Source organism: Trachemys scripta, chromosome 2 (genome assembly GCF_013100865.1).
Source record: "Trachemys scripta elegans isolate TJP31775 chromosome 2, CAS_Tse_1.0, whole genome shotgun sequence".
Taxonomy (NCBI): domain Eukaryota; kingdom Metazoa; phylum Chordata; order Testudines; family Emydidae; genus Trachemys; species Trachemys scripta.
Window position 1 is genome coordinate 200,642,763 of NC_048299.1, and position 15,204 is coordinate 200,657,966.

The following is a 15,204-nucleotide window of genomic DNA, read 5'->3' on the forward strand; positions in this document are numbered from 1 at the left end:
ACTTAACATAACGTAAGTCCAGTAACGCTGGCTTTGGGGTCAAATATTATAACATGATCACTTGGATAACATTTCAGTTTTCTCACCTGGTGCTCCTGCATATCCTTCAGCTATGGGCATGGTATACTGACCATCTATGCCTTTAGGCCGTCCACTTCTTGACATTACAACTGTGCCAGGAGGACCAGCCTGTCCAGACTCCATAATGATCCCAGTTGATCCAGGCAAAAGTGGTAAAGTGGCTGAACCTGGTAATGATGGTTGTAGGGGAGTTCTTGGTTGTGATGGCTGAAGAGGGGCTCCTTGCCGTGGTGGTTGTATTACTATTCTTGGCTGTGATGGCTGCAGCGGTGTTCTTGGCTGTGATGGTTGCAGTGGTGTTCTCGGCTCTGGTGAGTGTAGAGATGTTCCTGGTTGTGGTGGCTGTAGTGGTGTTCTTGGCTGTGATGGCTGCAGGGGAGGTCTTTCTTGTGGTATCCCCAGTGGTACTCTTGGTTGATTTTCAGCTAAGTATTTGTAGAAAGAGAAAAGTAAAATATTATCCATCTGAGAAAATTCATAAAACTCATTACATTTATACTTCTGTAAAACAAACACTTTTAATTAAACTGCAAGTTTCCTTTCTGAAGATGGAATAATAAAAAAAAATCAACGTTCTTCTGTTTTTAAAACTTTATGACACTGAAGGCAGATCCAGGGTCACAGTTTACTGAACAATTTTTAATTGTTTGGAAGGGTCTTTGTTAAAGGACTTTTCCAGTAGGATAGCCAGCGTAGTGTATGGTATCAGTGCCATATAGCATTGATAATAGTGATAAGAGTTGTGTAGCTGTTCTATTTCAAATCCCTTTTGATAGCGTTTACAACATATTTGTAAAAAATTTAGTCCTAACCGAATCTTAGAAATGTAATGTCTTCCTGAAAGTGAATGTATATTATTTGCACGGGGGGTTAATATTTATACAGATTTAAAAGATAAGAAGGGTACTAAAAAGTTTCTTTGACCAAAGGACCTTACTCGCAATCCTTGCTCTCCGTCAAAAACCTGCCTTGTTCATTTTAAGCAGTTTCATCTCTATTTAAATTAACCACCAAAGAGAACTAACATAATTTATACAAGTTTCACACTTGTCTAAATCTATTGACTTCCGTAAAATTAGGCCTGATTTACACCGGTGTCGGTGAGATCAGAATGAGGCCCATGAATGACACAATGTATGGCAATGTTGAGCTTCCATTTCCTTCTCTTTTTAACTTTGTTATACAAAAATCACTAACATCTGAAAAGCAAGGACATTCAACATTAATAATAATAATTAATTGCCCCTTAACACTGCTCATTGGGTAACATTTTCAAAAGGTCCTAAATCATTTATGAGCCTAAGACTCACTGAAAGTCCTTGAGTTTCATGCTCCTTGGTCTCTTAGGGTTTGGGGTATGTCTATACTACAATTAAAAACCCGCAACTGGTCCATGCTAGCTCACTGGAGCTATTTAACTGCGGTGTAGATGTTTGGGCTTCGGCTGGAGCCAGGGCTCTAGGACCCTGCAAGGTAGGAGAGTTCCAGAGCTCAGACTGCAACCTGAGCCCAAACGTCTAGACCTCTATTAAACAGCTCCTTAGCTTGAGCCCCGTGAGTCTGAATCAGCTGGCACAGGCCAGCCCTGGGTGGTTAACTGCAGTATAGACATTCCCCTAGGTGCTTTTGGAAATTTTACCTATTGCGCCTAAGTCGTACAGTATATATGACACCTAATATTATGCAACGAAGGTGAAATTCAATCCAGTGCAGATGTTGGCAGGATGGTATGATATGTACCTGGCTGTTTTTTTAATATAGGAACATGTGAACACTGCAAGGCAAAAGTATATCATTATATTGACTGGCTACAGTGGTAATTACAATGGATATACTGTGTGGGTGAAATGTAAACATTTTGTCTAAATACATTGGAGATCGCAAATGTATAGACTCCAGCTGTTCGAATCACTCACAAGGCCTTTTACATTGAAGGGAAAAAAAGTAGTATCTACCACAAATTCTAACTCTGGTGAACATAATGAAGAGGTGTAGGGTAGTAATAATTTTAGTTTATTAATGTGTTTGTAGTACTGACTGAGGCTTTGTCTACACTACGGGGTCAAGTTGACCTAAATCACGCTTGTAGCTGGAGTCAACCTAGCTTAGGTAGACTTACTGCAGTGTCTACACTGCGCTGTGTTGACAGGAGACACTCTCCCGTCGACTTACCTTAATCCTCTCATTCTGATGGAGTACTGCAGTTGACTGGAGAGCTCTCTGAGGTCAATTTAGCTGGTCTTCTCTAGACCTGCTAAATTGACCTCCCCTTCATTGATCGCAGCAGCGTTGATCCCTGGTAAGTGTAGACATGGCCTTAGTGTTGGTTATTGTTTGCTATTTGTGGTGATCTTCATTTGAATAGTGAGGCAAGTGTACCGCCATGGTTTAGGCCAGGGTGGAAAATGGGAAGAGTTTGTGACAGCGTGTGATCAAATCCTAATTACACACTGAGATATGCTGCCTGTAGTCCTGTGTCTCTGATAAATATAACACTTGTGAATTCTAGCGTTTTAGGACTGTTTTGGTAAGAACTTTGCCTTGCAAATGTGACATTTAATTGAAGATGATAGTAATGAAAAATCCTGCATTTTCACTCTTATCTTGGGTGGTTTGTTTCTTGTTCTCCATCTCAAAAAAGTAAATTACTCATGGCCTTACACTCTTCTGGAAGGTTCATCTAAAAAAATTCCATGTTCTCATAGTACCTGCATCATGTGATAGCTCCCGATTAAAAAAATCTCCCTGGCCCTTCCTGGTTGAGTTTTATAGAATGATACTAATGTGTTGTAATGAGAGGGGAAAGTTAAAGAATCAGGCACCACAAAGTTTTGCTGAAAGTTACCTAGGTAATTCTATACACAGGATACAAGATTAAAGAATGGAATATACACTTTTTACTGATTCATATTATAATTTTTTTGCTTTCATCATGACATTAAAATACTGTGAAGTTATACTTTAAAGACTTTTGTAAGGGCAAAGGTGACTGCAAGTGTTTAATTTATTCCTAACTGAATGACACCTGTGCTTGATTTTTAACCTAATGAGGCAGTCTCTAATCTCAGTAACATGGGTTTAAATCTGAAGTCCATTGAGATCAGTAGAGTTACTTCAGATCTGCACTGATATCATTGACAACACAAACTGGCTTGGTATTCTTATTTCTTGCCTTCATATATTTTTCACTTCTTTACCTTCTCTCATCAGTTTAGTTAAGCTCGCTTTAGGCCTCCAGCCTTGGACAGGGGCATGCAGAATGAATTTGCATGTCTGACTAGTTTCCCCTCCCCCAAGCTCTTACAACTTAAACCAAAAGCCTTAATACTTTTCTCACAATGTTTGGCCTGGTTCTTTGTGTTTAGTGTTGTCATAACTATAAAGGGAAGGGTAACAGCCCTCCTGTGTACAATACTATAAAATCCCTCTTGGCCAGAGACTCCAAAATCCTTTTACCTGTAAAGGGTTAAGAAGCTCAGGTAACCTGGCTGACACCTGACCCAAAGGACCAATAAGGGGACAAGATACTTTCAAATCAAGATACTTTCAAGACTTTTGTTCGTGCTCTTTGTTTTGGGGGTTGTTCGCTCTTGGGACTAAAAGGGACCAGACATCAATCCATCCTCTCCAAATCTTTCTGAACAAGTCTCTCATATTTCAAACTTGTAAGTAACAGCCAGGCAAGGCGTGTTAGGTTTATCTTTGTTTTCTCAACTTGTAAATGTTCCTTTTGCTAGAATGTTTGCTGTAGCTTTGAACTTAAGGCTAGAGGGGGTTCCACTGGGTTCTTTGAATCTGATTACCCTGTAAAGTTATTTTCCATCCTGATTTTACAGAGATGATTTTTACCTTTTCTTTAATTAAAAGCCTTCTTTTTAAGAACCTGATTGATTTTTTCTTGTTTTAAGATCCAAGGGGTTGGATCTGGACTCACCAGGAACTGGTGGGGGAAAGGAGGGGGGATGGTTAAATTCTCCTTGTGTTAAGATCCAAAGGTTTGGATCGGTGTTCACCAGGAAATTGGTGAAGGTCTCTCAAGGCTACCCAGGGAAGGGAATTAGCACTTGGGAGTGGTGGCAGCAAAACCAGATCTAAGCTGGTAGTTAAGCTTAGAAGTTTTCATGCAGGTCCCCCACATCTGTACCCTAAAGTTCAGAGTGGGGAAGGAACCTTGACAAGTGTGCATATCCATATATTTGAAAATATCCAGATATACCAACTCCATTTTGGAAAAAAATCATATGCCAACCATCCAAAGTGTGCGTTAGTTGAGAGGCATCGCTTTTACAGTTCTGGCAGTTTTCATATGCCTTTTTGGCCTCTTGTACTGAATTGCATCATATCATGGCATTGTGTTTTAAAATCATGAGACAAAGATGATAACAAAGAAGCCAGCATATTTTTGGACTGAACATGTGTTATCAATCCAAAGAGTGAAGACAAAATTCCCTGGTGTAACTCCACTGAAGTTATGGGGCAAAATTAGGGATGAATTTGGCCAAATCAGCTTGTATTGTGTTGAGTAGCACACAAAAGAGAAGTATTCCCCATTGTCTACAAAGCAATTGGAAAGGCAAGCAGCAGAGTTTAGACCATTATTATACTTCAAATTAGAATCTCAGGAGCACCCTCTTCACCAACAGTGTTCGCACTGCTCTCTTTACTATCACCCGCCTGATCATTCTCAGCTTACTGACCTCAGATGCCTGTCTAAATTAAACTGAGGAGAAAACCCCCCATCCTAGGCTTAAAATGCCAATTCCTTTTTTCCCCTCACTTTTAAACTCCACTGGTACTTCACTGAGAAAAAAATACATGGGGGAGGGAGGCAGGGGACAGGTATGTGAAACTCAGGTTGCACTTTGTTGTGGTTCAGCTCTTTCTAGCAATGTCCATTTCCCTAGTAATACATTGAGCAGACAAGAACAATGACGGGATGAAATAAACTAGATGACTAAGGCATCAGTGACTACACTGACAAGAATCAAGAAGAGCTATGACTTCCAAACTCCTGTTGCTGACAATGGATTTGACAATTGTCAAGTTACAAAAGGCTGCCTGGTGTACCTGGCAGAGGATATACTAAGGTTTGCACCAGAATTCCTATTACTGGTGTTACAGAAAAGTTTTTACCACACATCCCTAAGTGTAGTAATTTAGGTATACACAAGATTTCATCAAGAATAAGAAGACTATAGTCTTCATCTATAGAAGACTGCTCTTAGCAATTCCTATGTTTGAAACCCCTCTTCACAGATAATTACAAGTTGATTGAAATAGTTGTAATCAAAGAAAACTAAAATCCTGAAGCCATTTTTGGCTGCAGACCATACTTTTTCTGGCTACAGGAACGAATGGCAAAAATGTATTAACAGGCTACATCTAAAGAAAAGATTATTTTAGTGCCAGTTTTAGTGCAGTATCATTCAGTAATATGCTTCTCTAAACGCTGAAGTGACACAGAGAACCTATTTACACATTTTATGGGATTATCTAGTCTACTTATTCATAATGAGCCAAAGCTGGCAGTCTTGCTCAGTCCTAACAGGCAAACTTCATTTTAAGTCCTAAATGACTTAAAAAAGATTTGACCCATGGTTTATATATAGTACACACAATAACTTATTACCCTGCAACATTAGTTTGGACTGAGTCATTTAAATGTTCTTGGCTGCAAAATGTCTCAATATAACATTTCAAGCCAAAACAGCCATATTCCTGGCCTCAGACTAATTTGCCTTTGCTCAGTTTAGTTGTCTAATTGGTGCATGTAATCAGACAAGGTTTTGTTTTAGAATTCTCATAGGGTATCCTTGTGTTACCACATTCAAACAACTGTAGAAAGAGAAATGTGTTATTATTCTAGTCTCTCAAACCAAAATGACATAATTTAAATGATACAATATGTTGGCAAATAGTACCTAAATCTAGGTAGGAATTTAATACTGATCTATAAGCCAGAACTGAAAATCACCAGTTCAAAGTAGTAAAGGTACCATAGAAGATATTGCAATCAGACTCATCAAAAAGTTAAATCTTAGTGGAATGATGCACATAGATAAAGACACATCCTGTTCCAAGAATGGTATTAATCCCCAAAGGAAATAACTACAAGACGTAACTGCCCAGTGGAGCAAGGTTCCCTAACCACTTCCAACAGAGTCCCTCTGTTGCCAAAACCTTTTCGGAGCTGCAAACATCAAGACTTACTCAGACTGCTGTGCTGGATAGCATTATTTTATTCTGAATCACTCTGGGACATAAGTATTTGCTTTATGAACCTCTTTGAGGCCACAGATATTTGACATTAGAAGCTACAGTTTTACAGGCTTGTATGTTTAGTCTCTAATGGTTGGGTCTCTTCTCAAGGTCGCTGTAGGTACAGTTTATGGAGACCATATAAAGTTCTATGAAACTGAATTATACTATGGAAATGTGGGTGTTTTAAGTTTATTTCATGCTTTAAAATACTGCAGTAGATTTAAAGAAACATAATCCATGAAGCTGTTGAGAGGTGGCTTTACATTGTGTGGACAAGAGTGTCTGTGTCCACAGCAAGGAAAAAATCTTGATCCCTTCTGCATAGCAGGTGCAGTTTCAAAGTGCATAGGATGGGGCTATAGTCAGAATTAGGTGGACTGCGCTAAGGGTGTGCATCTGTGTGCAGCAGAAGTGAAGTGGGGGAGGAGCAGGGTGGGCTGGATCAGAGGATCTAGTCATGGGACTGAAGTAGCCACTATAGAGTGGTTCTTCGGCTGTTCCACTGCCTGGGAAGGAAGATACCTCCTTCTCCTCTCCTGTCTGTTTCATGCTCAGCCCAGCTTCTTGAGCTGGTCACAAGAATTTGGCCCAAATACAAGCATTATATGTTGTATATACTCAGACAACTCAGGAATCACTGACTTTGAAGATCCCAGTTCACATTCAATGTAAAATCCACCAGCACAGTCCATCTACCAATACTGCAACAAGACTTCCATGAAACTCAGTGTAAGCCAACTACAATGAAGGGCTAAGCCTACTCTCTTGGACAGTACCAATATTTCTGATCTTTATTCTTTCATTAAATTCCAACAACAATTAATAGGTAGGCCCTCCTAGGAGTATTAATAGAGATGCATACTCTAGTTAAATGCTTTGGGAAACACAAATTGTTCAATGACAAAAAAAGCAATAGAGGTATTAATAGTGGTGAGGGGTGGTGGTTTTTCTGTATGCAGCAAAATTATAAAAGGTTTGGGGGCAGGGGAGCAAAGGTGTTGAACACAATAAACAATAATCTTGATCCCACTATTCTGGCCACACATATTATTGATATTAAATCACACTGACGGAAAAGAGAAAGACTTGGTTGATAACTGAACTAATGGCTGCTTACTGAGTCACCCAGAAGATAATGCTGCTTTGACCAAATGGTGTCAGTGTGTGCATTCCTCTCTCAGGTGGCTTCTAATAAGATTTAGACTGAAGAACAGAAGGGGGTTTATTTCAGGACATTTGCAGTCGATTTTTGGATTTTAAAATATCCTTCTCCTTAGAAATTCACCATTATCTTGTATTTCTCTGGGGGCTGAGTCTAATCTGGCACTGAGTTAGGAACTAGGAGTGAAATCCTGACCCCGCTGAAGTCAATGGTAAAACTCCCATTGACGACAATGAAGCCAAAATTTCACCCCAGGAAATTTCTTGGCGTTATGAGTCTTCCTTGCTTTCTTTGCTTAAATATGTGGAAATTTGGGGCTGGAATTTCACATGAGAAGTTCCCAGAAGAGACGGTTACTCACCTTGCACAGTAAATGTGGTTCTTTGAGATGTGTCCCCCTACGGGTGCTCCCCACTCTAGGTGCGCATGCCTCAGATTGGAGATTTTAGGTAATCATATCTGTTCAGCCTGCATATGCGCACCTGCACCATGGCTATATATAGCTGCACAGGCAAACCACCCTCAGTTCCTTCTTTATCCTGGAACAACATTGTAAAGAACTCCAAAACAAAGGAGAGGAGGCACCCACAGGGACAAACATCTCGTAGATCAACAGTTACTGCACAAGGGTGAGTAACCATCTCTTCTTCTTCAAATAGTGTCCCTATGGCTGCTCCACTCTAGGGGACTACTGAATAGTACTGTCTATGGAGGGGTGGGGCTTCAGAGTCAAATCTCAGATTGAAAATTGTACAGTTGAGCCAAACATGGCATCAGAAGCAGAGGCATGACTAACCGCATAGTGTTCAGAAAATGTATGAATGGAGGTTCAAGTCATGGCTCTACATATTTCCATGATGGGAACGTTCTTTAGAAAGGCTATTAAAGTAGAGAGGGATCTCGTGGAGTGAGTTAATTCTCCAGGAGGAGGATGAAGTTCGGGAGACTGATAGCAGTAGGTAATGCAGCCAGATATCCATCATTAGAGTCTGTGCTTGGAAACTGGAGATCCTTTAGTTCTGTCTGCAACGGAGAGTAACAATCTGGGAGATTTTTTAAAGGGCCTGAGCCCCCCCTTGCGCTGCTGGACCCTGGCGTTTTTAATAGCGGGGCGGGGGGGCTACTTCATAGTTCTGATTGATTGCCTTTGAACTCGTTTGAATACGAGCAATTTTACCAAGTGTCCCGTATTCAGCATAGGCGACGATGGTCACCCTAGTAAAAGGGAGCAGGTAGCCATAGATTCAAAGGAGAGCCTTTTAAGGCATCTGAGCACCAAGCTGAGGTCCCATGCTAGTGCAGGGCATCTGATTTGTGAGAATTTTTAGCCAGTTCCTTCAGAAACCTCCTTGTTGTATGATGAACGAAGACAGAAAACCCCTCTTCCACTACCATATGATAGAAGGCCGTAATAGCTGCCAAGTGCACTCTAATGAAGTTTAGAGACACTCTAACAAAGCTCCCTGTGAGAAAAAATGGGGAAAAGTCTGGAGGGTAACTGGTTGACAGACAGAGAGCCAGATGAAGTAAGGGAACCATCTTTGTCTTGGCCACACCAGAACTACTAGAGTAACCCTGGCCTTGTCTTTTCTTATCTTGAATAGCACCTTGGATATCAAGGGAGTTGGGGGAAATGCATACAGCAGGCCTGAACTCCAAACAAAGGTGAAAGGCATCCCCCAGGGAATGATGACCCAGTCCGCCTCAAGCAGAAGTGGAAGCACTTCTTGCTCTTGGGTATGACAAAGAGGTCTATCTGCAGGTTGCCCCAACATTGAAATATCCGGTGGAACGTAATGCGATCTATCTCCCATTTTTGATCTTGCAAGAGGAGCCTGCTGAGGGCATTTGCTGTTATTTGATATTTTGGGCATCTGATAGAGGGCATCTGATATTTTGTACACGCAGAAATTAAGCTGCTGAGATAATGATCTGGTTTCATATGCACCAATTCCAGAATCTCATTGCTTCAGTACAGAGGGAAGGTGATCTCACTTCCTCTTGACAGTGATATAAAACATTCATGACAGGTTGTCCATCGTTTTCTTCATGTACTTGCCCCTGATTTCTGGAACCAGGAAGTACCTGGAATAAAATCCTTTCCCTCTGTGTAGCATAGGAACCATTCTATAGCATCCCAGTTTAGGAGGATGTCAATTTCCTGTCACTGAAGATGCTCATCTTTTAAGGTATGCAGTGACTTTTCATTTTTTTCTGCAAACAGCTTCGATCTATCGAAAGGAAGGTCCTCAACTGTATTTTGGACTTCCCTCAGAAACCCTGAGAGCTGAAGCCAGGAGGGCCTCCTCATGAGGGTTTGAGCATTGGCGTGCTGGGCCCGGGGTTGTGAGTTCGATCCTTGGGGGCGCCACTTGGGGATGTTGGGCAAAAATTTGTCTAGGGATTGGTCCTGCTTTGAGCAGAGGGTTGGACTAGATGATCTCCTGACGTCCCTTCCTACCCAGATATTCTATGATTCTATGAGTACTGCCATGGAGATAGAATGAGCGGCTGTATCAGTGGCGTCCAGAGAGACCTGCAGGGATGTTCTTGTCAGCTGCTGACCCTCAGCAATGATTGCCTAAAATTGTTTCCTCTTCTCTGCTGGAAGATGCTCAATAAAGACATTCAACTATGAATAGTTAGCATGGCTCTATTTCACCATGAGAGCTTGGTAGTTCGTGAACCTAAATTGTAGAGACGTGGATGAATTGGACTCACAGCCAAATAAGTCAAGTCGCTTAGGTCTCTAACAGAAGGTGTTGATTTAGTGTGGTGCTGTCTTCCACATTCGTTCACAGCGTTGACCACAAGGGAGTTGGGTGATAGATACAAAAATAAACATTCCAAGTCCTTACAGGGAACGTAATTTTTTTTGTCTTTCCTGTTATAAGTATGCGATATTGTGGCCAGGGTATGCCAAATTATTTTTGCATGGTCTAGTAGGACCTCATTAATCGGTAGCATGATGTGGGCAGAAGAGGATTCCACAGATTTCTTTTTCAATGCTCTAGAGGAGTGCTGTGCCGAGGAGGCCAAAGTGGTCGACTTGTTCGGAGACCATTGTCCGGGAGGGTCCCCTGGCCAGGGTCAGAAGCCAGTCAGAGCGAGCTCTCCATCAGAAGGAGATGTAGCTTAAATCCTGGTTCTTTCTGGCTCTCGATTTTAATGCCAAGCAGAAGTTACACTTTTGGGGAACATGCGCCTCCCCAAAGCAACGGACACACCAGGAGTGCCCGTCACTGACTGGGATAGCCTCTTGGCATGAAAGGCAGTGTTTAAAACCGGGAGACCCGGGCATGTCCTTCCAGCATTTAAGCTCCCTCCTGCCTGCATTTAAGCTCCTCTGAGGGGAGAAAAAAAAATAGGTGAAAGGACAACAGTCTTTACCCTAAATGAATAAGTAAACTTTTTTAATAATTTTTTTTTATTTTATAAAATTCCTGCAACTAGCACACACATAGGAAACACTACGAACTACCAATAACTAGTAAGATATGAGAAAAAAATATAGTTGAGGTAAGCTCAGCTCAGATGCTGCTAAAGCTCTGTTTCAGGCCAAGGCGGTTGAGAAGGAGTTGAGAGCAATTCACCCGCAGAGCTCTATATAGCCACTGTGCCAGGCACAAAACTGCAGGGGGCACACGTGTGGGCCTAACAGACACTGCTATGTAAAATCTTTGACCTGAGGTGCATGCACACCTAGAGTGGAGCACCAGTAGGGGGCACTAGAAGAAGAAAGATTTTTATTTCTGTTATCAAAATACACATTTTTTGCTGTTTAAACAATTAAATATGGTCATTTTAAAGAAGAAAAATTTATTTCCATGCCAATGTGCATTATCTAGCATTCACAAGCCTCTCTTCTTTACTTAATTATCCCATACTTACATGAAAATAGCTTCACAGTCTTTTACTCTGAAGTTAACACACAGAAAAGTTCAATTACATTTTAAATCCTAATATCAGTGAATAATGAAATTGTGCTTTCCTTGATTTAAAGTTATAGCATAATCAATCCATTGTAATGTCAAATATATCATATCTGTATAAAGCATAAAAATAAAATAAAGCTATGTGTTTCGCAACAAATGGAAGAGTGCAAATTTCACAATACTGTCAATGCTCTCAGTTTTTAATCATGGTAACAAAGACAGGAACTCCATGTCCTTCAGTAAACTCAGTTTCTTTGTAAAACGATACACCACCAGAGTCTTAGTCCAGATCTTCAGCTGGTATAAAATGGTATAGCTCCATAAAAGTCAATGGACCAGTGCTGAATGACACGACCTGAGAATCTCATTTGTTTAAAAAGAAACTTTAGAGTGATATCTAGGAGTAGCCAAATTAGAGATCTGTGTCATAATTATTTCAAGTCAAAATTCATCTGGCTTTGATTTTTCCTAAGTTGTCTTTCACGTCACTAAAAAAAAAGGAGGGAGGTGAATACAATAAAACAAACTGAAGCAATTTTCAATGATGTTCACTACCTAAAACACTCATTTGAAATTCACCTCTTGGGGGAAAAAAGTACCAAACATTTGTTTTGTTGCTGCTGCTTTGTTTTTAATCAAAAAGTAAGAGCAGTAACATTCCGAACATATTGATTGTATTTTTTGAAAATGTGTGCAAAGAGCTTTTTATGTAGTTTTGGAAAACAGAACCAAATTACTATCTTTGTAAAACAAAACAAATGTTTAAATGTAATGTTTTTTGCTCCCCCTTGTTAAGCTGAACTGAATTCGGGGACTTGTTTAGCTCAGTTCCATTCTCTAAACTTTTCTGGTGAGAAAGCTAGTGGAGAAAATAAAAAGGAAGGTTAACTTACGTGCCCCAGACTGAATTTTCATCAGCTCCTGAAGGTCAGTGGTGATTTTGGTGACCTGCTTGTGGAACTGTTGGACAGAATTTTTGAGACCAGAAATGTCTTTGGAATGAGACGTCATGGTTCCATTCATCTGACTGATGCAGTTCCATAAGCTAGTGACATGCTTGTTCAGACCTTCTTTTATTCGCTGCAGGCTACCTGAGATGGAGTCTATTTTGCTGCAGACTTTTTCAACATGGGACAGTCTACTATCCACATCTGAGACTCCCTCCTGAATACCACTGTTCTCTTTACATTTCCTGAGGTCATTAAAGATTTGTTCTTTTAGCTGTTCCATCCTCCCCTTCACCTCATTACAGCAATTATCATTTGGGTGAGAAGTTTGATTCACAACTGTTCTTTGTATTTCATCTATTTTTCTGAATACACCTTGCTGGGTCTTTTCACATGTAGAATTGACACCCAGAAGTTGCTCCTTACAGCTGCTCAAGCCAACCTGAAGATTTTTTACATCTTTATCCATGACGTTTAGACCATACCGAAGTCTACGCAAATCCTTCTGGACGTTCTGTTGGTTGCTCTTAGTAAAGTTAAATTTCTCATTAAGGGAACCATTTAAAGACTTCAAAAGAGCAGAGTTGTCTTCTACTTTCAAAAGCAAGTACTCATATTTGTTGCTACAATTTTCTATGCTTTTCTGAAGGTCTTCCATATCTTGGGGTGCAGATTGGCATTTCTGCCAGCAAAGGTGTTCAATGGCTTGTAGTTTGTTCCTCAGGAGATTCATCTCAGTTGTAAGCTGCTCATTTCCAGATTCTGAGTCACTGTGCAAGACTGATCCTGAACTAATTGATATTCCATCTGAGGCTGTGGCATTGGCAATTTTTAAAATAGTGCCACCCAACCTGTCTTCCAGTGCCTGTAGTTTTTGATCAAGTAAGTCTCTGACTTCATTTACTTCAGCAGCTATAGCACCTCGGAGAGTTTCCTCAATGTAAAAACAATGTTCTTCAGCATTCCTCTCTGTAACATTGATTCTAGCATCTAGCTCCTCCCATCTTGGGCCAAAGATGTCTTCTAGATTTGGAGTAGAAATGCGAATGATTTCATTATCTATTCTGGCATTTAAGATTCTGTGTACTTCCACAACTCTGTCAACTTTCTCATCCAAATTTTTTATCTGTTGACCAAAGTCATCACTGTGGCTAGTCTTGCAGCAACCTGACTGGTTTGAAGGAGCCTGGATCTGAGTTCGTAGCTCATTTATTTCTTTCCTCAGGCCATCTTCCTTTTCTTCTACAAGTTGTATTATTTCTGAACAGCTGGTTTCATGGTCATCACATTGTTGCTGGATATTCATTAGTTTGTATTCACATGAGTTTTTCAGATCTGCCATTTTCTTCTCCAATCCTTCCAGCATTTCCTGTCTCAGGGCCTCAATTTTAGAATCTAGATATTCCTGATATAACTCACCACTCGGTATTGTTATTGTAGGTCCTCGTGCTGCTTCCTGCAGTTGTTTTAATTGCCCTTCATAGCTTTTCACTTTCCCATTCAGTTCTTCCAGCTTGTCATTTTTTGTCTTCAAAGTATTTTTGACCTCAGCTAGTTCAGACTTTATGTCTTCCATTCCAAAATCAGTAAAAGTCTCTTTCTGGTCTTTATTGCCAAGTATTCCAGGCAGATGAATACTGTCTGTTTCACCACCCACAACACTATCAGGCCCTGGGTGATTATGACGGTTGTTCAGCCATGAGACCAACATCTTACTGACATCTTCTTGGACAGTTGCTTTCAGGTTTTCTTTCACACCTGGTAAGGAGGATTGAAGATCAAGCACTGTCTGCGTAAGTCGAAACAATTCATCCTCAAGGAATTGAATTTTCTTCTCGGGTGATTCCCGTGGCATTTCCGTTGGTTCTGAGTCTGTTTTAAAGACATAATGGAAACAAAATTTGGATGTAAGTATGTCTAAACAACAACAGTTTAGAACAGCTGGAGGTCAATTTTAATTTCTTTAGATCAAGTTAAAACATATTAATGCTTTATAAATATTATATAGCTTGGTGTCATCTTTTCTATTCTCAGTCTTTGTTGTCAGTGGTTTATAATTCAGTCATTATTAGTTCACTAGAACATAAGAACAGCCATACTGGGTCAGACCAAAGGTCCATCAAGTCCAGTATCCTGTCCACTGACAGTGGCCAACGGCAGGTGCCCCAAAGGGAATGAAAAGGCAGGTTATCATCAAGTGAGCCATGCCCTGTCACCCAATCACAACTTCTGGCAAACAAAGGCTAAGGACACCAATTCTGCCCATCCTGGCTAATAGCCATTGATGGACCTATCTTCCATGAATCTATCTAGCTCCCTTTTGAACCCCGTTATAGTATTGTCCTTCACAACACCCTCTAGCAAGGAGTTCCAGAGGTTGACAGTGCGTTGCATGAACAAATACTTTCTTGTGTTTGTTTTAAACCTGATGCCTATTAATTTCATTTGGTGGCCCCTTGTTCTTGTATTATGAGACCGAGTAAATAGCACTTCCTTATTTACTTTCTCTATGCTACTCATGATTTTATAGACCTCTATAATACCCCCCCCTTAATCGCCTCTTTTCCAAGCTCAAAAGTCCCAGTCTTATTAATCTCTCCTCATACGGAAGCCGTTTTATATACCTAATCATTTTTGTTGCCCTTTTCTGAACCTTTTCCAATTCCAATATATCTTTTTTGAGATGGGGCGATCACATCTGCATGCAGTATTCAAGGTGTGGGCATACCATGAATTTATATAGCGGCAATATGATATTTTCTGTCTTTTTATCTATCTCTTTCTTGATGATTCCCAACATTTTGTTTGCTTTTTTGAC

The 15,204-nt window shown here is 40.5% G+C and overlaps 1 protein-coding gene across 1 annotated transcript in view; it reads right to left on the bottom strand.

The window, feature by feature from the left end:
* EMILIN2 (elastin microfibril interfacer 2) overlaps positions 1 to 15,204 on the bottom strand; it is a 61,627-nt gene that overhangs the window by 13,228 nt on the left and 33,195 nt on the right. The window contains exons 4-5 of the mRNA XM_034762709.1: positions 12,333 to 14,258; positions 87 to 506 (exon numbers count right to left, since the gene is read on the bottom strand). Coding sequence (XP_034618600.1) covers positions 87 to 506; positions 12,333 to 14,258 — 2,346 coding nt within the window. The remainder of the gene's footprint in view (positions 1 to 86; positions 507 to 12,332; positions 14,259 to 15,204) is intronic.